This window comes from Triplophysa rosa, linkage group LG15 (assembly GCF_024868665.1).
Source record: "Triplophysa rosa linkage group LG15, Trosa_1v2, whole genome shotgun sequence".
NCBI classification, from domain to species: Eukaryota; Metazoa; Chordata; class Actinopteri; order Cypriniformes; family Nemacheilidae; genus Triplophysa; species Triplophysa rosa.
In genome coordinates this window covers 23,046,065-23,068,304 of record NC_079904.1, presented here as the reverse complement: position 1 = coordinate 23,068,304, position 22,240 = coordinate 23,046,065, and the positions used below count along the sequence as shown (strand labels likewise).

Below are 22,240 nucleotides of genomic sequence, written 5' to 3'. Positions count from 1 at the left end.
AAACATGCTGATAACGTAATATATAGCCGAATAATGCTGCGTAGCTGAAATGTTTGGAGTAAAAAGCGAAATCATTATCGTAGTCAGGCTATACAATTAATTTGATTTGAGGCCTGAAACAGTGCCGTTTTCTCAAAGAGAAGATCCTAGATGTCTTTTCCAGAAAGGAAAGATGGGTTGATTTCCGTGTGATGATGTGAGTTATTTTGCGCACTGGTGTGGAGTCCCCGCGGCGCGCGCGGCGCTGGAAACACATCAGATCATTACAGGACAGTGTTTGTAAACGGAAGTGTGTGGTGGGGATGAAGGGTGTGTTTGCTGCCGTTGGCATCACTCACCGTAAGCCGCGAGGACCTATAATCGACCCGCGCGCTTATTTCCATCACCACCCCCGCGTCAGAGCGCAACACCAAAGGCGCGTGGCGCAGGGGCTTTATTGCTCCATGCGTTTACGAGACTTCAGAGGTGAAGTGAACTATGTGCATCCATTGTACGGGAATGATCTGTTTCCTTAACATTATACTAAATTAAAGATCTACAGATTTATGACTGTGTCTCTTTTGTGCACTAAAGTTCAGGATTATCAAAATTTGGCAGTTGGACACAAGACCTTTGGAACAAGCCGTTTTTAAGATTGCCAGTTTTGCCCCCGGTGAGGTTGCCAGCTCCTGACATCAAACTAAACGGACTGAGAGAACAAGAGATAGGAGGTCTGATGTCCAGTACCCTAACAGCCAAGGTGTTTATCTCATCTGTTCACATGCTTCGGGTAAAACACAAACACAAAGAAAAGCTACTAATCTGTGATGGCCATTTTAACACTTTTTAGGCATAATGTCCCTGCGAAATATAGAGAAAATAGCACACATTTTCAGTTGTTGAGGGAAGTCACATATGAAAGAGATGAATGAAAGAAAAGATGCGAGTAAATCAGATAGAGCAGGTGGAGATTTAAATTATGATGAGATGTCTTCTTGATCTTTTTTTCTTTCCCACGTTGTCTTTTTGTGTTGTGCTGAAATCTAAAAAAGTTTGTAGGACACACATTCTTTTTTTGCCATGAAGGTGTCCGGGTCAAGAGCTCGAGGGTTCCAGACTGCAGTAAATCACTCTGTCCACATGATGAATTTATACCTGAACGGCTCTCATTTCCACATTATGAGCGAGTTATTCCTGCGCTTTGATGTTCTCTTGACCTGCTGGCCCTCTGAATGTCTCTAAACAGCACTCCAGACTGAACTGCGAGTTTCGTAAAGACTCATTCTTTATGAAAGCGAGTGGAATAACACAGATAAGAGGCGGCGCTCTGTACTACACAAGCGGCGGTAGTTCTGTTTGACCTCTCAGTTCCTCGCGGCTTTTACATCTGTTTCATTTAGACGAGGAAGTGAGAAGATATCTTACAATAACAGTCTACCATTCTTTTGGCAATACACATCAGAACGGCCGTCTGGAAAATAAACTGGTGCCTAAATAACACCAATATGAAGTTTGTATGTAATAAAACAATGAAGTAATGTCATCATTTATCACACTCATGTCATTGCAAACATGAATTATGACTTTCTTGAAGTTGTTTAAAGGGATAGTTCACCCAAAAATGAACATTCTGTCATCATTTACTCAACCTCCTGTCATGTCAAACCTGTATGACTCTCTTTCTTCTGCAGAACAAGAAAGAAGATATTTTGAAGAATGTTGGTAATCGAACCATGGCGGTGCCCGACTTGTATTGGGTACCAGCACTGTTTGGTTATCAACATTCTTCAGAGCATCTTATTTTGTGTTCTGCAGAAGAAAGAGGACCTAAAAACGATCAACTATAAAACAGGGAAGAGCCGTACCTTTCAAAATGATTCAGATTGTGTCCGGCTGAAGAAAGAAAGTTACATCTAGTATGGCATGAGGGTGAATAAATGATGGATTTTGGGGTGAACTATTTCTTTAAGCAACTCATTTTAAAAATTAAAATACACATTTATTTCACAATTTTTTCTTCTGAATAATAAAATCAGTTGGAATCTGTTTTAGAAGCTCCTGTGGTATATTGGAAATCACTTTTTTAGAGTAACTGTACTTTCAGTCACAAACAGACACGCGCCACCAGCCCTCCTCTCATAAATCTACTTATCTGTGGTGTGGAGGGCACTGCGCACCTTGTCAAAAACACCCACATTAAGTGCTGAATAAACCCCAACATCCTGCCCTCTGCTGCACTCCAGAGACCCAGACAAATCCTGCTGGCCACCGGCCGCGCTTCCCTTCTCCATCCATCCATCCATCCATCCATCTGTCCATCTCCTTCCCTATGGTTCATCTCTCACTCTTTCCTCAGGCACCACAAGTTCAGATGCTGTACCGCTTACTGCGGTACTCTCCAGAGGGGTATTTTTCCCCGCTAATTCCAATGACTTCCTGTTTCCTGTGATGTCATAATGGAGCAAAGTCCACGCTTAATTGGAGGGTGCTGACACCCAGTTCCTGTCGTGTGCCAGACTCACTGATGTGTGTGTGTGTGTGTGTGTGTGTAAGAACGTGTCTTTTATTGTGATTCAGCAAAGGAAATGTTCCATATCTGGGACCGTAGATAAAGAACAAATGAGATGAGATGATGCTGTATCAGCCATACAATCTGAGCAGCCAAAATCATAATCATCACTCTCCAGAGACTAACCGTTAACCGTAGCACTACTGTAACCTTACTGTTATTTTAATAATCAAGCATTTTTGAGCTTAATGATTTTGTTGTAACAAGGGCTTTCAAACGATTAATCGCGATTAATCGCATCCAGAATAAAAGTTTGTGTTGACATGATATATGTCTATGCACTGTGCATATTCATTTTGTATTTATAATGTTTAGGAAATATTTAGATGTATTTATCTACATATACCAATAATTAAAATCATCGTTTGACAGCCCTTTAGTTGTAACATTAAACGCTTTAATCTCACACGTTTGAAGACAAGTCTTTATCGGATCTTATGTCAACATAAGCATTGGGAACACAATCGGGTTAACATTTAATATTAACATTTGGCACAAATGCTGCATTACTTTTGATTTTTTGCTTTGTTTTATTGTAGCGGTAGTAATATTTTGCATTTTTTGTAGTTATCATGTTAATTTTTTTGTTTATTTTTATGTACATTGCAATTTAGATTTCATTTATTTTTTTATATTTCTTAAAAATATTTCATATTACCTATATATATGCATATGTATATACTTTAATGTCAGATGTATAATAATTCCAGTGCCTTAAGTTAAATTTATTATTATTATCACACACACACACACGCACGCACGCACGCACGCACGCACGCACGCACGCACGCACACACACACACACACACACACACACACACTTTTGGTCGGTGTTTAATCTTCCATTTCATCTGTGTGACCCATGTGGATTAAAATGATGTTTTTAAATCATTAGGCTTTGACTGAGATTACACACACACACACACACACACACTTTCAGCCAAAACACACACAACCCAACCCCCCTTTAAACATACACTGTATTTTAATATAATTAAAGTGAAATTAAGACATGGTTTAGCAACCACGTCTTATTCTGTGTATGATGATTATTGCTCTTCTATTTTCAATCCATTAAACAGATGAGAACATGGACAGCCGAAGTGTGCTGTATTTAAGACACACAAACACTCATCATAGTAATTCATGTTAAATCAGATTAAACATCTGTGAGGCCGATATTACATTCTAAACAAAAACAGACAAGACACATGCGTTTACAGTTACAACAAACGCTGGCTGTAACATTCATTCTTCATTTATTCTTTATTCACACACACGTAGGGTGCATGAACACACTTTATTTATTCAAAATGACAACAGATCATACAAAATAGAGCATAAATAATGCCCTAATGAACAGAAATACATGAAGCAGAAAAATATGAAGCAACATTCTCTGTTATTGAAATGATTTTTAAACTAAAATAAAACTAAATATTAATACAAAAGGTCATAAATGACACTGAAACAAACTGAGAGTGTTGTCAGATCACCAAATATTTCAGCAAATAATGACAAGAATGTGAGAGATACAACAGAATTGTAACACATGTTCAGTGCAGAAAGGTTTGTATGTATGAGGGTTATTTTTAGCAGCCTGTACAATATAAAAATCTGTGTCGGAAAGTCCCCATAAAACATAAAAACCTGACATGTGTGAGTATGTGTGTTTGCTTCTGAATGTTTATGAGAAAAAGCCTTTCAAATTAATCACTTTTAACCATAATAGATTATAATCCCAGATTAGATACACACAAACCGACGCACACACACGCGCGCGCGAAAAAGTGGCCTTTTATTTCTTGGATTCATTGTCAATTATAATGTGTGTGTGTGTGTGTGTGTGTGTGTCTGTGTGAGCGTGTCTGTGTGTGTGTGTGTGTGTGAGTGTGTGTGTGTGTGTGTGTGTGAGTGTGTGTGTGTCTGTGTGAGTGTGTGTGTGTGTTCATGTGTGTATATCCCGGTGGGGACCTAAACCTGAATGCACACCAACACATGGGGACTCGTGTCACTGTGGGGACCAAAATTGAGGTCCTCATGGGCAAAAAAACTAATAAATTGTACAGAACAATATTTTTTACAAATCTAAAAATGCAAAAAGTGTTCTATGATCTTTAGGTTTAGGGGTTGGGTTAGGGATAGGGGATAGAATATACAGTTTGTACAGTATAAAAAACATTACGCCTATGGACTGTCCCCACGGAGATAGTAAGCCAGACATGTGTGTGTGTGTGTGTGTGTGTGTGTGTGTGTGTGTGCGCGTGTGGGACTGGTGTAGCAGTAGCTCCAGACCGCTGATGTCAGCAGTTATTGGCGAGTTGGTTTCCTTACAGGTGATGGTTTGAATGCTTGCTGACAGATATACACATCCCCTCATTTTTCACTGTATAGAAAAGAAGAAAAGCGAGAAGTCACGCTGGGAGTTCATGTCCTGACCCTGCTTTCTTTCTGACCTGTCCAGCTTTCTGCGTGTTTGTTTATGTGAAAGTGACACAGACAGCGTGAGCTCTTGAATGTTAAAGTCAACATGAATTCAAAAGTGACCGTGTTCACTACATTTAGTGTAGTCTACCTAGTTTTCTTGTACATTTTCATGCAAACTAATATAACTTGCTCCACCTTTACTTTTTGGCTAATTTCTTAATCAAACCCATGAACCTTTGAACTACTTTCATTATTCGTCTTTCTTTATTCGTTTATTATGGCTCAGGTTTCATTACGGCATTACTATAATAAACACACAGGCCAACACAACAGAAGTTCATTGAGAGTTTATTGAATGATCGTAACATCGGGCAGGATAAAAGGAATATGTGAAGGGTGTACTAGTGCCAGAATCACATCACGCATGTGTACATGTCCATACAGTACATACTAAAGGTTTCTGTACACACATGCAATGATGCTGCAAGTTGCTTATTGTAAACTGTACTCAAGATCATGTAAAAATTAAAATAATATTCATCTGTATATCTGTCAGTGTGTGTGTACATGATTTATATAATATAAAGAGATAAATTAAGTCTGTCAGTTGAGGTATGAACAGAAAAGCTGTGACATGGGTAGATTTGGGTTCAACAAATGCACTTGTTCTCAAAGCCTTTCATATTTTACAAACCTCTACAGTAAACCTTTACAGTACTGTAAATACGCCATTTGACCTCAGGTTAAGAGAACTGCAAGACGTCATCTCGTAATAGGAGGTACAAAACAAGATGGTAAAAGGACATTAGATGCAGGGTTGTGTTCTCATTGCTGACCGTTGGTTTTTAGAAAGTCTTTGAGTCAGTTCAGTTCTTTCATCACATCCCTGATGGTTTAACTGGGCAAGTTGATATGTGAGAAAAACGGATGAGACTTTATATCCTCCACACCGGCTACTCCAGAGCCCAGCCGCTCCAATGGATTATACTGCAATAACTACGCACACACAGACAGGAGAGAGAAAGACGCCGTTTTAGTTCTCAAGTGAGCTTGAGTGAAGTCAGTTTGGTTGAACTGTTTGTTAGCATGGTGCTGAACGTCTGTACAACAGGCCATGACGTGGTGTTTTTATGCAAATGAACCTGTTGAAACTGGAGGTCAGGTTTGTTTACATTTACAAAATACTGTATCTTTACAAGGTAAATGTCATCACCAACGTATAAGTCACATACATCGCTACTTTACAATCAATTTTTTAATATGGTGTATTTTGAAAAAAATGAGTCTAGACATATCCTGTGACTATTGAATATTATTGACTATTGAATGAATATTAACGGTGGTTCTTGTTCGGACTTGTTGCAAACACATTTGTATATACATTTGCTATTCTTGACCACTAAGTGGCACTATAACCAGAGACTTTTATCAGGATTGAGATTAATGGATCTGATGGCGACGTATTGCCGGGACCAAATCACACATTGTTAGGATAACAGTTCTGTGTTGTTTATGTGTGACATTAAGGCATTGCGTTAATGAATATGTGCTGATATACCTGTTCCAGCAGACAGCGAGCCTCATCCGACACAAACTCTGGGATGTTTAGGATTGAGTGTCTGCTGATACCAGCAGGATGACAGTGATATAGGGACTGCATACGGAAATATATAAAGTGTTCAGGTATAACTTTAACATGTCGTTTTCTTTATGTACACTGCATAAAGATAGTGTGCACTCAACAATTAAAAATGAAATGAATTGAGAATAAAATCACTGTTGATAAATAAAACCACTCTCACCTTTCCAACTATCAGCTCGAATAAAAGCGCTCCCAAACTCCACCAATCACACGCAGCCGTCTCTTCACCAATCCCGCCCACTTCTAAACAACACACCGAGTTATAAAATGAAGGAACTACAAACTTGAAGATTTCTAGCAGTGTGATGCTTTTAACGTTAGGACAGACTGACCTGGTGCACAGTACAGCTTTGAGACAGCGTCAGGGTCACATGACTCCTCGACATCATTCCAGCTACAGAAATAAGTTAACTCCACATGACCTGAAAGAGAGAGAGAGAGAGAGAGAGAGAGAGAGTCAATCAACTCAACACAATAACTCATTCTCACGAAACCACTGAAACATCACGGCAGTAAAGATTTTAAAACATATAATTAATAAACACAATTGTGTTCTCTATATTGGACAAAGCATAATTTTAATACACAAATGAATTATTTATGTATATGTTCAAATTCTCATTACAGTAACACGTCCGGATTTGTCTGCGTGTATTATATGTTGACATTAAACAGAGTAAAATTAAAACATTTTGGAAAAAAAAACAATTGTTTTTTGATGTTCTTCGAGATGTTCTCAAATAAAAAAAAAGGATTTACATTAAGTTTGATTTTATTTGAAGAAACACGTCTGCCAGTACCTTTCAATTGGCTAACAGGTTACTTTATATTTTACTAGTTAAAAGCTTAATATTCTCTTGTCACATTGTGTACACGACTTCATTCTCATTTCCGAATTTAAAAAATGTTACATGTTTAATTTTCTATTGAAATATACTTCATTAATGTCTTATTATTTATGATGAAAACTTGCATAGGCATCATGGCTTCTTATTTTTTTAGCAAAATATGATATAAAGGGATTGACAGTTTTAAATGGTTACGGTAATGTTTTTCATTTTTAAGGCCTTTTTTGTAAAAAGAAAAAGGTTTTTTTAAACGAATGCTTTTAAACATGTCATACCTTGTTTTTAATTAATAAAAAAGAAATTTGTTGACGCGAGTGTTTTTGAGAAAATCATGTTTGACATATTGAGACCAAGATTTTGTGACCATCGTCATCGTTTCACTCAATTATAAATCTGTCTCAAGAATTGCTTTTTGTTCATTTATAACCAAGAAAAGTTAAGGATTTGTCGCTTTAATACAGAATCCACTTTTGTTAGCACTAGCAGGCAGACAGTCATTGTGTAACAGACAGGTATAGTTAGTCGATCCATGACCTGTTATCGCCCTTTAGTGGCATCTTCATGTTACAGTAATGACAAATGTTCTGCTGTGATGGCTGAAACGAACTAAATGTTTCTGTAAAGCTGCTCTGAAACAATAGCATGGAGTCCAAGTAATTGAGCAATCAGTCCAAGTGATTCCAAGTTATTTGAGTAAAAATAATCATTCTCTCATCATTAAATTACCTGCATGAGTTTCTTTCTTCTGAAGAACACAAAAGAAGATATTGATAACCGAACAACACTGAATCCCATCGACTTCCATTGTATGGACACGAACCCACCATTTCTCAAAATATCTTATTTTGTGTTCCACTGAAGAGAGAGTCACATACAGGTTTACAACCACATGAAGGTGAATGAATTTTATATTTGGGTAACCTATCCCTTGAACCTCCAAGATAACGGTCATGAACTTAAAGACACAAATGCTCATCTTAAATTCATATACAGTGACTCACCTTTATGATTCAGCAGTATGTTGCCGGGGTTCAAGTCTCGGCATATGATTCCCTCCTGGTGCAGAGCATCCAGAGCCACGACCATATCAGCTGCCCAGCTCCTCACCAGAGCTTCGGGGATCCGCGTGTTTAACGCCACCTCGGCCAACTCGTCCAGCTCTCGAAACAACCTGTACACTTTCTTATCCTCCTCCCCTGAAATCTCCTCGGCTCCCGATCCATCGTCCTCGTGAAGTCTGAGAGCAGCTGCAGCCGGCCCGTCTGAGGCCTTTAGGGATGACAGAGTACGCATATCTGATTCTGTAAACGGTTTCTCCGAAGGTCCAAAGGTGGCGGACAGGTCCGACTCGGCGTCCTCTCCCCGCTGAAGAACGTCCGGCCTGCCGAACGTGGGGGAGGGCTTGGACCCTATGGCGAACGCGCCGTCTGCAGTTAAAATCCCCTCCTCGGACGCGTGCGTCACTCCGCCTCCGGTCGCCGGGAGGTTGACCAACAGATCCGGCGGCTGCGCCTCATCGACGACGCAGCTGTCCTCCTGTATGGCCTCTTTAAAAGAAATCACTGGCACCAACTCGCTCGAGCCCTGAACGCCATCAGGCCTCCAGAAATCCAAAGCGTTCTGTAAGATGGGTCCAACAAAGCAGTGTAAGTTTTACGATCGAGCGCATTTCAAAAATATCATGCAACATTGGAGAAAAGTTAGTTAGTTCAGCCCACCTCCTCTGCTGGCTCTTCCGACACCTCGATATCAGGTTCTGAATGTATCGGCTTGCACACGTCTTCGCTATCCTTACTGTCGACGCAGAAGAGGTCCATGGGTGCCGATTGGTTCAGACAGTCGGGCGACCGCGTGCGCCGATCCACTGATCCCGTCGACTGCTCCTCCTCAGTAAAGAAACGCAACTCCTGCTCCGAAATCGGCGAACACAAGCTACCCGTGCTCATCATCGAACACGTGCGATTCAGTTCCGGCGTCACCGCGGCAACCTCCTCCGCCTCCTCGGCGGCGTCCGGCTCGACCTTCTCTTGCTCGTACTCGTTGCAGAGCGTCAGGTAGCTGTTAGTGCACTCCTCTTCAGACGTGCCGTCCGAGTCCGGCTGCCGGGCCACTGGAGGACACTCCCCGAGGCTCAGATCGCTCATCCGGGGCTCGGCGTCCTCCCCTCGCCGGGAATCTGCATCACTGGAGGCCGTGGGCACGGGACTCGGAGCCGAACAGACCACTGTGGTGTAAGGTTTCTGGATGAATGGGATGTCGAAGCTTTTGTCAGGGCTGTTGTTGTGCAGATACTTGCAGATGTGAGACCAGAGTTTGCCACCTGATGAGACGGAAAGGAAGCGCTGCTTAAGTTTCTGTTTTTACGGCAAACAGTAAGCGGTAAGCGAGAAGACATACCTTCAGCGTAGTGCAGTAACAGAAATATAGAGTCCTCCGAGATGATACATTTCTCCAGTCCGACCATGTTGGGCACAGAACGGGGAATGACCGTTTTTTTAACACGTCCACACTCGTTGCTTTTCCTCAAACCCTGAAAGACACAGAAATCATCCAATCTCCAGAGTTTGACAACTTCCTTCTACAAGAAATACTTCAGCCAACAACTAGATCCATTTTGTGACAACGGTCTTTTAAAAGGTGACAAAACGTAACATTTCGTAAAATGAACTGGTCATTAAGGATGCAAAAGCACTACGAAATTATTAAACATGAACTTCATTCAACGGAGCTTGGCATTATAAATCACATTGCGCCTCCTCAAAAGTCCTCTCGTGTTTTACTGAAGAAAGACAGTGGTATGGGTTTGGAATGACATGGGGGTGATGGAAGTTATTTTTTGTTGTATTTCAATGTAATTACGGATGAAAGTGTTGTGTTTTTGTGTAAACAGGATACTTACTTTCAAAATAAAAGTCTCCTGTGTTCTCCTATCCATCACCAATAGCACCTGCGCAAATCAAATATGTAAACAAACACAATAGAGATTTTCTGTAAATACAGGGAGTGGTACTTTCACAAAAATATGCCATGACAGTGTTTGCTAGGGTGCTCTAGACCAGTGTTTCTCAACTGGTGGGACCGTTCTAAGTGGGTCGGCGTAGAGTGTACGGTCTAAGAAACAACATAAAAAAATAAATATAATACTCAATGTTTTCTGATGTGAGCTGTGAGCAGAGCGCTTGGCGTTTAGGTGAGATGCTGTCAGGCTGAATGTCAGTGAATGTTATTCTATCGTTATTTTCTTAACTTAATGAAATAAAAAGTGTTTCATCTCAGAAAAACGAACTATCCTGTCCTGTCAGACGTTATACAGTGCTGTGCTCACGCAAACGCGCCATCTTCACTGAAGCGCAAAAGAAACTACGAGCATGGCATGCAACGAGTGAAATAAAAGTAAAAAACCTAAAACTCACATAACTGGTACTCCGTGTGTTAGCTGGGAAGGATATGAAGGTATGATATTCATATTCATCTTTCATTGACAGTGCATGTTAGTATTGTGTATTTACTATGGTAACTCTAGTTTCCATAACCCCAAAATAGCATGTTTGGTGCGATTCACATTTCGCGTCTAAAACCGCGCGGAAAACGCGAGCCGTGCCACTTTCTCTAGTCAAATGACCCGCGGTGCATGCGCGGCACTCTGAAAAGTTGAACTATTTCCATCTCGATGCGGAATCGCTACCTATTTGCGCGCGTCTACATTTATGCTGGGTTCACACCAAACGCGAACAATCGCGTTTCACGCTCTTTATTACTCGCGAGAAAAGTTAGTTATCTTCGCGTGAGTGAAGCGATCTGACAAATATTTTCAACCTACGCGGAAGACAAGATTGACGCGCGTTCGCGTCATTCGCAACGCCTGCCGCGAGTTTGCGTCTTTGTATTGACTTTGTATGTAATTTACTCGAGCAAAAACGCTTAATTCGCTTTGGTGTGAACCCCCTATTAAAATAACCACGCGAAATGTGAATCGCCCCTTATTTTTGCTTTGTGTCATTTTGTTTAGGTTTATATTACGGTGCTGGCTCAAACCAACAATTTTATGAAAAAATTGGTTTGGGACCGTTATTTAATTTTTGTTGGTGTTTAGTATTAGTCACTCTGTTTTTTAAACAAACTACAAATGACGTCATATATCCTAAAAAGTGGGTGGCGGCATGATGACCATGGGAAAATGTGGGTCCCATGGCCAAACCAGTTGAGAACCACTGCTCTAGACTTCTACTATCAATCATCAGCAACTAGACCATATTTCTAGTGATGGGACAATGAAGCCTCGAATGAAGCACCGACAGTTCCAATGACTGTTTCGGGATAAGATTCAAAGCTTCGAGTGTCGAAAACAGCGCCATCTGTTGGTTAATAAAACATATAGCAGTCTCTTCTGGAAGAAGCTCGGTCGAACGAAGCAACCAGCAGATGAAATTCAGATCAATTTGAAAGTTATGTGTGCAAATAAAACCTACAACGTGTGTGTAGGTGTGTATAATATATGAATTTACCCATTCAAGTGTGGCAATAAAATCCAGTATAAGTTAATATTCATGCGATTCTCATAAACACTCAAACCTGAGTGTATAACCTTGGCTTGGATAAAGCAAATGTGTCTCTAAACGTGCACACTTTACAGATTAGTTTGATTATTTACCTTATCAATGATACCCAGCACTCTGTAGTGTTTCAGCTCATCTGTGTGAGTCTGTTCAGACCATGAGACACCACAACACTGCGGCCCCAAACCCTGCGGAAACACCACACCATCAAACAAACATACAAGAACAACAGTGCAAACAGCACAGAAACACCACACACACAAACAAACAAAACACTACACAAACAGAAACGCAAAGACGATATACAAAACAACACAGTACACACAGAAACAACAGTGAAAAGTGAGTGAGGTGACAGACGCTGACCCTGCTCTGCGTGGAGCTCTGACCCATGCTGTCTCTCAAGAGCGTAGAAATGAGCTCCGCACGCATCAGATATTCTGCCGTCTTTCTTTTCACAGCCTCCCGTCTGCTGGGACTCGCTTCCCCTGAGACACACAATAAACACACACAATAAACACACAAACAACACCAGCAGAAACGCCATCGCATGTTCTGCTTCTTCGGTTTATTGACCATCTGACCATCTGACCATCATTTCTGTGAATAAAACGTAAGGGCTTTAGATTTAAGAATTTATGAGCGTGTGAATGTAGGTTGTGCTAAACATGATGTGAAAAACGAAATTTACAGCCGTGGAAAAAATGTACACGTTCAAAGACCGTTTTCGGATTTTCTGGATTTACAATTTATAGGTGTGGTAAGGTAAAATGATTCTTTTTATTTCATTTTGCGAACTGCTAACAATTTTTCTCCCAAATTTTAAATAAAACTCTTGTTTGTATTTGCATTTGCAGAAAATGAAAACTAGAGAAACAGGTGCTCTGTATTTTTTCAAACCTCAAATACGGCAATGAAAACAAGTTCAGACTTTTAAGCAACACAACTACATATCTCTAGCCATATTTCAACATGTATTTAGGAAAAGTAAAAAACATTTTTTTTATATGACAATCTGGATTTTTCTCACAGTTTTCATGTGTCTTGTCACGCTGTCAGTCTTTCACATTGCTGCTGGATGACTTTACGAAATGTATTCTGGAATTACCACAATACATCTAGAAATGATGATGGCATGAACATTTGAAATGCTCTCTTCAGTTTTTCCACGGCTGTATATACCAACAGTGCGAATGAGACAAAACAAAAGGAAAAAACCTTATTGTGGGAACTGGAACTTAATACATAACTTAAAATAATGAAACTTATACAGCATAAAAATATTTCTATTCAAAATAAATAAAGATGAAAATCGTATGTTAAAGGGGATTAAAAGACATCGCATGATTTTACCTTGCACACCCTGCAGCAGGAGATCAACACCTTTATGATAGTATGAAAACGCCGCAGCAAACTCCTGCTCCACCTCTTTCTCTACAGCCACAGCAATCTGCTCGCTGGCTTCCTTCAGGTAATCTGTCCTCCCCGTACAGTTCCTGAGACTGGGGGCAAAGGTCAGAGCCCCACCGGTACGACCGGACTCCACTCCCACTCCGTTTGGAGACGTCACTGGCTGCGGGACGGCAAACGGGCTGCTGCGTGCTGCCGGGTGGTCTGGAGAAACGCTGCTCGATGGCGTTCCATCATCTACAGCAGTCAAAGAGTCCGCATCAACCGCTGCCTCCACAGAGTCTGCATCAACCGCACGGCAACTCAGCTGACTGCCACTGCTAACACCTGCCATTAAAACACACAAACACAGCCATTCGAGACGGATACAAAAATCCAAAAACGCACCCAAAACTTTGACAGACGACTGGCGAAATGTTCCTACAGAATGACTGAACTGTGCAATGATGCTGGAGTGATGCGAAAGGGCGTTTCAGAAGTTTTTATACGCTGTAAATTTCCAAGAATGTTGTATGGAGATGTAGTGGCTCAGTGTGAACATGAATTCAGCCCTCATGTTGGAGAGCATATTTGGGTGATTCTCACAAAATCTTGGTCTCAAGATGTCAAACACGATTTTCTTAAAAACACTTGAATCAACAAATTAATTAAATATTCATTTTAAACAAGGAATGACATGTTTAAAGGCGTTCATTTCAAAACTGACAGTTAAACCTTTTTTACAAAAAGTCCTTAAAATTTCTCATTACCGTAACTGCCAATCCCATAGCATGTTTTGCTAAAAAAAGCCATGATGCCTAAGCAAGTTTTTATCAATCATACAAAATAAGACACTGATGAAGTATATTTTAATAGGAAATTATACATGTAACATTTTTAAAATGCGGAAAACTACCCGTTTCGGTAATGAGAATGGAAAAAGTCGTGTGCACAGCGTGACAAGAGAATATTACGTTTTTAACTAGAACAAAATATCAAGTCATCTGTTAACGTGTTAGTCATTTAAAAGGTACTGGCAGATGTGTTTCTTCACATCAAATCAAACAATGTAAATATCTTTGTGCGTGTTAAAACAGGCTTTTAAAAATGTTACGGAGGATGAGAATATCAGACATGGACACTTCTTTCTTCCACGAATTTTTCATTTTTATAATACATAAAAATATTCTGTCAATCACGTTTTTTGTCATTTGAGAACATCTAGTAGAACATGCAATTGTTTTTTTCAGAATGTTTTAATTTTACTTTGTTTAAATTACAACATGTAATCAGGACGCATTACGGTAATGAGAATTTCAGCAATAAAATACATAAATACTTAACTCCTATGTCAAAATTATGCTTTGTGCAAGGTGAAGAACACAATTAGCTTTATGATGATCATTTTTTGTGTTACAGAATTATATGTTTTATAATTCAAATCTTTACTGCCATGACGTTTCAGGGGTTTCGTGAGAATGACCCATTTGCCCAATTTGCACAAACCATCAAAATATGAGGTGTATGGCACAAGATGGAGAAAATTAACCTTGGTTAAGGTATTTGATTTTGTAAAACGACTACAGCCAATCAGGGAAAAAGTTTTTTCTTCAATTTTCTAAAGTTGGACATCACTTTTGGCCAAGACTAGTTTAGTGAGCACAGGTGAAAGTGTCTACTAACATGCATTGCTCTGTTTATTGCCCTCTTAAATGGATATAGTGCTTGTGGCTTTGTTTCTAAATATAAATGCTGAACTCACCTTCAGCGCTGCCGACTGAGAGACTGTCAGCCAAGTAATCAAAGAAGGGCTCAGCCGGACCAATGAGCTCAGAGCAGTCCTGCACTTCACCACCCTAAACACACACACACACAATGTTAAATTCTCTCTCATTTATGAGTCGCTTTGGATAAAAGTGCACGCTACTAGTATGAACTCATTTAAATGCGATACGGATAAAATGTGATTGAAAGCTTTACCCGTATTCATAGCGAATGTATACCTTAAAGAAATCCTGTATGTATTGACTGCCATACAGTGCAGGAATATTAGCGCTGAACTGCAGCAGATCCTCAGAACACTGTCTTCTCTCTTCAATCACAGAATCATCAAAACGACCTAAACACACACACACACACACACACACACACACACACACACGTGACAGCTCATGAGTCATGACATGACTGGTGTTGTACATGAGGAAGGCACACTGGATCTGCTTAAATGAACCAAACTGAAATGATCAGTAAGCCACACACGCTTTTTTGCTGACACTGTTCTTTGATTTCCTCATTAATGCAACTCACTTACACACACGCGCACGCACACACACACACACACACACACACACGCACGCACGCACGCACGCACGCACGCACAGTAGGTTGAAGTGTGGATCAGGGAAAACCACTCTAGGCCCACCAATGCATCTTCACGAGTGAATATAGTGCACTACAAATGTTTCAAAAAAGTCTTGTGGTCGGAGCCGATCCACCCTGCTCTTTCCTGTCAAATATATCTACTGTCCTGTCAAATAAAGGCTTGAAAAAAAGGCTACATTTGTGTCCTACAGCTTATTTTTAAACGTCCTATTTATTTACGCTGACAAAGTGAAACACTGTATATGTTCACAGCATTTATTTACGGTTACATTAATTAAACTGTTCATTGATGTTAGTTCACTGCGCATTATTGCTAACAGAAACAACTGTACATTTCAAAAAAACATTTTTTACTAATTACCAAGTTTAATAAATGCCGTAGTATTGTTCAAGTGTAACGATGATGTAAACGGGACATTCTCCAATGCTTACGTTCATATTTTAGGCTCATCAGATCGTCGGTACAAAAAAGTATTCTTGATTTATAATGTGGAAGTAAATTTAGTCTCTTATCACCTAACTTGTGCATTACATGACGTCAGGTGTTTTCCTCATCATGGTTTTTGAATGGGAAACTTTGCGTGTTCCATTCATATTCTGGCCTCATAAGATTGCATGTCCATAGTATGTTTTATTTATAAGGTAATTATATAGTTAAACACTTAAATCGAACGGTTCAAACTTAAAAAATGTCATTACAATCACTGCAAAAACAAACCAGTCAAGTGCACGACTCTCAAAGCTACTTACCGAAAACCTTAGCTTTGGCGAATGGGGGGAAGAGCTCTGACTGCCCCGAGTAGTTTTTGTGTATCTGCCAAAGGTCTCTATGAAGCTTCTTGAAATCGCTGTACCTTTTCCACACTGTGATCTAGAGAGAGGAGGACAAACTGATTTAAGACAACCTCATCCACTCATACTGATGTCTGACAGCAGAAACGGTGCCGCAACCTCCACACGATGTTCAATGAAAAAAGAAGGCGGACATTTTCACGAAGTTTTATGCATTTCTTTAACCCACAGAGAAATGATAGGATGGTTAAAAGTGGGCGTTCCATATCAAACTGAAGGCGGAGCTAAATCTGTGAGTTAACTGCCCTCCTCCTCAGAAGCTCTTTGACTGTAATGTGGGGGATGAAGGTCAACATTAACCCCCAGGGAAACCCTTCTGTTTCAAATGAACTGTTTTGTGCTAAACTGCCATAATGTTTCATTCATTCATGTTATTAAAATCTTGCATTTTACCATTACCATCACAGCTTTTTAGAGACTACTAAGAGGTTAAACATAAAACAACAGCCAATTAGGTGACGTCAGAGGCAGAGCAAGTTAATACATGAAACACACCGATGCATCATTCATTCACGTTTAAACCAGGAACACGTATTTAAAAAAAGTGAACAGTTTAGGTGTGATTTAATTTTGCAGTCTAACCTCCTGGACGTCGTCCGGGTTCTTCCGTGAGATGATCTGTGGAGAAACAGAATATGATGATCATCACTCAGTAGGGAGCTTAACCGTCCCTGATGCACAGTGTGAACACTAGCTGCTAGTCACGGAGTGTGTAAGAGAAACAGATTTACAACATGCGTCCATTCACTACTACCCCAAAATCACATGAAGCGTCTATAAACGCCTTTCGATCGTTTACGTGAGCTGTCACGTTTAGGTTTCGCGTACCCGATAAACATTAGCTTTAGCACACGAGCTAGCGCGAGCACAATGAAATCCCTGTCGTCTCACCCGGGCCGTGACTTTATACACCGTGTAGCCCTTCCGATGTGTCGTGGGGTCGGTAACCGTGTAGAATCGCGCGAGCTCGCCCGTGTCCCGCGCGGAGATCATCCTGAGACACACATCATCACCACGGCAGCCTGACACTCACCCACAGCCCACTGTCACATGAATGAAGACAACAGTACACACGGATTCGGCTCAGATCATGAATATTAATCAGGCAACCGTGACGTTGCGTGCTGCTGAACGAACCAGCGCCGCCTCCCTTGCGAAATAGTAACCATGCTTTTATAACAAATTAAACAGAAAACCATGTAAACAATGAAAGATTCAGCCCAAATATACGCTGAAAAAATACATTATTTTTTTCCACATTTTACAGCTTTAAAGGTATAAACTGCAAATCGATTATGACTGATAATCATTCTAATATTTACGTTTTACGTATAATAAAAGGTTGCATTTTTATTATTAATTATTATTATTCAAGTAATTTTTTTCAGGAATAGATATAACAATGTGTATGCATAATAATAACTATTATTATAAAATTAATATTAAACAATGAATATTATTATTAGTAGTAGCGAGAAATATACAATGATATATTTTATAATAAACCAGGCGCATATACAGCCGGGGGAAAAGATGACACCATTTCAAAATAAGTTTTTCTGATTTTAAAATGTACTAAAGGGTTTAGATTATTTTTGTTTCTTTCTGTAAACTACAAACAATATTTCTACCAAATTTCAAGTAAACTCTATTTGCATTTATTTGTAAAAAAAATGAAAATCTGAGGAACAGGTCAAAATAACGGAAAATATCCTCTGTATTTTTTCAGACCTCAAATACTGCAAAGAATACAAATTTATATTCACTTTTAAGCAATACAACAGTCATATTTGTACATGAATTCAGGAAAAGTGCAAAAATATTTTTTTTGTAATAACCTCTTTCACATTGCTGTTGGATGACTTTGTCACACGCACGCATGCACACACGCACGCGCCGCGCACGCACACACGTTCTAAATAAACATTACAAAGAAAGCTTCAGACACAACACTGTATTTAGACTTCAGACTGCAAAAATAAACTCTGCTATGTTTACACTAATTGATACTTTAATAAATACAGGAAACATTTCAATCAGACAATATGTTCTTGACCTGAATGAAACACTCATCCAATCCAATGCACAACTCCAGCACAGGGTTGCATCTATCATACAAAACAAGTCTCTCATCTAGCTCTTCAGCTCATTCACTGCCGGCACAATTCAGTAAAGCCCGCCACGGGCGGTGGTGTCCCAGCCTTCTGATGCCCTTTACTCTGAGCCAGCCGACCTCGACCCAGCACAGAGAAGAACTGAAACCGGTGTCCCATTTTCTTAGGGTTGGTCAGAAAGTCATAGCTGTGAATGAGCTGTGCTTGGGTGTCCTTGTCATGACAGCTCCTCAGGAGGACCTGAATGAGAACATGACAAAGCCATCAGGATCTGCTGTTGCTGAATGAGGGGCGTTAGGCTACATTGTTGTGACAAACGATTAAACTACTATAAACAGATATTATTAACCCTTTCTCACCTGCATGCGTGTATCAATGCCCATGTTCTTCAGGAAGGATTGTTGTGTGATTGGTCCCAAGCAGGTCACCTGACCTCCTGCCATCTTCCTCAAGTACCCGAAATCCACATCTGCTGTCAGATCTGCCATGCCTGGTGCCTCCAAAACATTGTGCAGCTGATGCCCTTTATAGCCCTGCGTCAGAAATAAGACTTGAACAACAATCAGAATAACAACAAAACCTGACAACTTCCACTGTATGCCACAGTTTAATATTTAAAATGTTAGACAGGAAGTATGACCAACTATGACAAGTTTGCGATCGTCATAATTTACTTGACCAGACAGTATAAAATGTTTTGAGTGGAGATGGTTAAACTTTTTTACAGCAGGTCCTGTTAACGTTCAGTGCGCTCACTCTGAATGTATCTGTTTTTATTCCATCGTGTCCGTAGTCGGCGATCAGGGCTGCGCCCCCGTCCTCCGCAATCCGGTTGGCCAGATTTTGAATGGTGACTCCACCCTCTGGACACACCTCCACATGCTGTCTTTTCTCATCAAGCTGAAAAGAATAATTAACAGCTATTTTTTTTAAGTGACCTAATCGATGCAGACACAAAAAAGTCATCACAGTGTCATGAGCATCTTCCCTTAAACAACGAAAAGCAGGCTAATAGGAGAACGTTAAAGAAACACAGGTGTGATCTCTCACCTGTACAAATGTGGCAGAGGCCAGCGTGGGACTGTGAGAAAGCACAAATCTCAGTTTATCTGGACTTTCAGGATCAACATCAACCAAGACCTCTCGCCAGCCTTTTTCTGTTCTCTTTACAAGAAACACAATTTTTTCTGTTTATGAATATGCCATTACATTACTTTTATGTCGAGTTATCAAGTTAAAAATCTTTTATCTCTATATAGATCTAAATGTATGTGAATTTTACACACCGGTTTACCTGAAACTTGTAAATAGGCAAAGCATCAAAAAACTCATGAGCGAGGAAGACACTAAAACCTGCCAAAGGAAAACAGACTGTAACAAACGGAAAGCTTCAATTTCTCATCTGATGTCAGCATGTTGAATGCGTACCCTTCGGAACATCCTCAATCCTGCGGTACCAGCATACAGGTAGACCCGTGTGTGTGGTGCCACTGCGGTAAACCAGCTCTTCCTTAGCATCATACTCCTGCTGCTGATCTCTGGTGAGACGCTCGGCCTGAACTCGACTTAATTTTGGGCTGACCTCAACCAGGTGAAGGGACACATCAGCCTCACCTAGGACAGATTTCAATTGTCTGAACACCTGCCACATAAAAACACAGCATTTGCTTTAAGGGAACAGTCCATCTAAACAATAGAATAAAAATCTCTCATTAAATCAATAAAATATGTATAATTGTTTTGAATAATAAATTGTTTGTGACGTGTCTTGTTGGCGGATAAGGGGAGTTTTTACCCTCAGGATGTCACCGGCCAATGAGCCTCTGCCTGGTCCAAGTTCCACTAAATGTAACACGCTGGGTTTTCCAGCTGCCATCCACTCGCTGACACACCAGACACCTAACAGCTGATATAACACAGCAGCTTAGGTTATAATGCATGTGTCACCCATATTTTCAGACCTGCAGCAAAAACCATGCTTACCTCACCAAAAATCTGACTGATCTCTGGTGACGTAATGAAATCACCGTCTGGTCCAAGCATGTCATTCCTTGTGTAATAGCCCTGCAAATGCAAATAACAGATTGATTAACTAATGTACAGTATAAACATCTATGCCTTGACTTTAATATTTCAGAAGGTTTGACAGGTGATGGATGGAAGGGGCGTGACATACTGAAACTGGATTGGTGAGGGCTTCCCTCATATACTCAGCCACTGAAATAGGACCGGTGGCATTGATTTTATAAGCAAGATGTTTCAGGAGGGTTGTGTTTGACTCCAGTTTCTGTACGGAGGAGCTCCAGCGATATCCGTTTTGCCATACGGCCCATGGCACTACAATAAACAAAACAGGATCAGTGATGAGGAACGGCAGAAAAGCCAAAAAGCCTGTGCCTGTCATGGTTAGTGTGTGACATCCAGTTATTTTGAATGCTGTAAATAAATGATGTTTAAAACATCCTTTCACAGTCCAGTCAAGCAATATGTAAAGAAGCACACGTCACTAAGTCATTATTGATATCACTTTAAGTTCATATATCATATACAGTAGTAAATGGAAAGTCAGGCAGACTGCATTGCAGGACACTATTGTACAGTCATGGGACCACAACTGCTACGTACTGTGTTGTTTGGGCATTCGCTTTGCATATTCCAAACATACAGAAAATGCACAACCTGTACACAGTATACATACGAAATAGTGCTAAAGTAAACTAGTACACAGCTCAGTTTCGTAATGGCACACTGCCATACTACTTGTACTATTCCTGCAATCTGTTAGCTATACATTGCATTGAGTACTGTAAACATATATGTCACATCTGGCATTGACATTTGTTCATAAAATCACATGAAAATCAGTACAGCAACAACAACGTACCACACTACTGTTTGGAACGGTTACCCTTTAACACCTCATACTGATCCTAATCGTTTTCATTGACAAGACTTGGCGAATAACTCCGATAAGAATAAAATAGCCTCACCGTTTGACATGTACCTCTTCAAAAGTGACAGAGCCCTCATCCTGCTGTTTTCGTCGACTCGCTCTAGTGGTAACTTTACTTGATGTCAAACGCCGATCGCTGCATTACCGCCACCTGCTGGACAGGAGGAGTGTGCCGCGAAAGCACAATTGCTGTAAACAAGTCCAGGAATAACTTCACTTATCCTACTAAATTGTTCTGCAATAAGTTTTATTCATGATGGCAGAAAGAAAGGGCGAAAATGAATATAAGTTAAAAGCTTTACAAAAGCGCCGTGGTATGCCTTATGTCTTCTAATGCTTAAAGATTCTGCTCAATTTAAAGTGTACAACATTTGGTCACATATTTAACCATCGAAATTTTAAATGTGATTTTCCTCCCAAAATACATACATTAAGAGCAAAACAAACCTATTTTTTTCTGAAGGTTTGTTATAAAACAGTCATTTCTAGCTTCTTATATGAAGTTTCGCCTGAACACAGAATTTTT

General features: G+C 40.1%; 2 protein-coding genes across 4 annotated transcripts; both read right to left on the bottom strand.

The window, feature by feature from the left end:
• Positions 1–5,307: 5,307 nt before the first annotated feature.
• On the bottom strand, positions 5,308–17,728 carry rps6kc1 (ribosomal protein S6 kinase polypeptide 1). 2 transcript variants are annotated; one of them, XM_057352170.1, is made up of 16 exons: positions 17,539–17,728; positions 17,230–17,265; positions 16,546–16,666; positions 15,414–15,529; positions 15,173–15,266; positions 13,375–13,758; positions 12,388–12,509; positions 12,117–12,209; positions 10,365–10,412; positions 9,863–9,995; positions 9,184–9,785; positions 8,467–9,085; positions 6,950–7,039; positions 6,778–6,860; positions 6,534–6,629; positions 5,308–5,971 (listed from the first exon to the last, which is right to left on the bottom strand). In XM_057352170.1, the coding sequence occupies exons 1-16, from the start codon at positions 17,638–17,640 to the stop codon at positions 5,870–5,872; spliced, it is 2,841 nt and encodes a 946-aa protein (XP_057208153.1). In that variant the 5' UTR covers positions 17,641–17,728; the 3' UTR covers positions 5,308–5,869. The 2 variants fall into 2 exon arrangements, with proteins under 2 accessions (XP_057208153.1, XP_057208154.1); XM_057352171.1 differs by having other exon boundaries at positions 6,778–6,857.
• Positions 17,729–18,042: 314 nt separating this feature from the next.
• On the bottom strand, positions 18,043–22,234 carry ndufaf7 (NADH:ubiquinone oxidoreductase complex assembly factor 7). Of its 2 annotated transcripts, XM_057352177.1 has the most exons (11): positions 22,162–22,234; positions 21,752–21,865; positions 20,938–21,098; positions 20,745–20,825; positions 20,557–20,667; positions 20,190–20,403; positions 20,056–20,114; positions 19,812–19,925; positions 19,518–19,661; positions 19,121–19,294; positions 18,043–19,001 (listed from the first exon to the last, which is right to left on the bottom strand). In XM_057352177.1, the coding sequence occupies exons 2-11, from the start codon at positions 21,789–21,791 to the stop codon at positions 18,798–18,800; spliced, it is 1,302 nt and encodes a 433-aa protein (XP_057208160.1). In that variant the 5' UTR covers positions 21,792–21,865; positions 22,162–22,234; the 3' UTR covers positions 18,043–18,797. The 2 variants fall into 2 exon arrangements, with proteins under 2 accessions (XP_057208160.1, XP_057208161.1); XM_057352178.1 differs by lacking the exons at positions 21,752–21,865; positions 22,162–22,234 and having other exon boundaries at positions 20,750–20,825; positions 20,938–21,048.
• Positions 22,235–22,240: the final 6 nt, after the last annotated feature.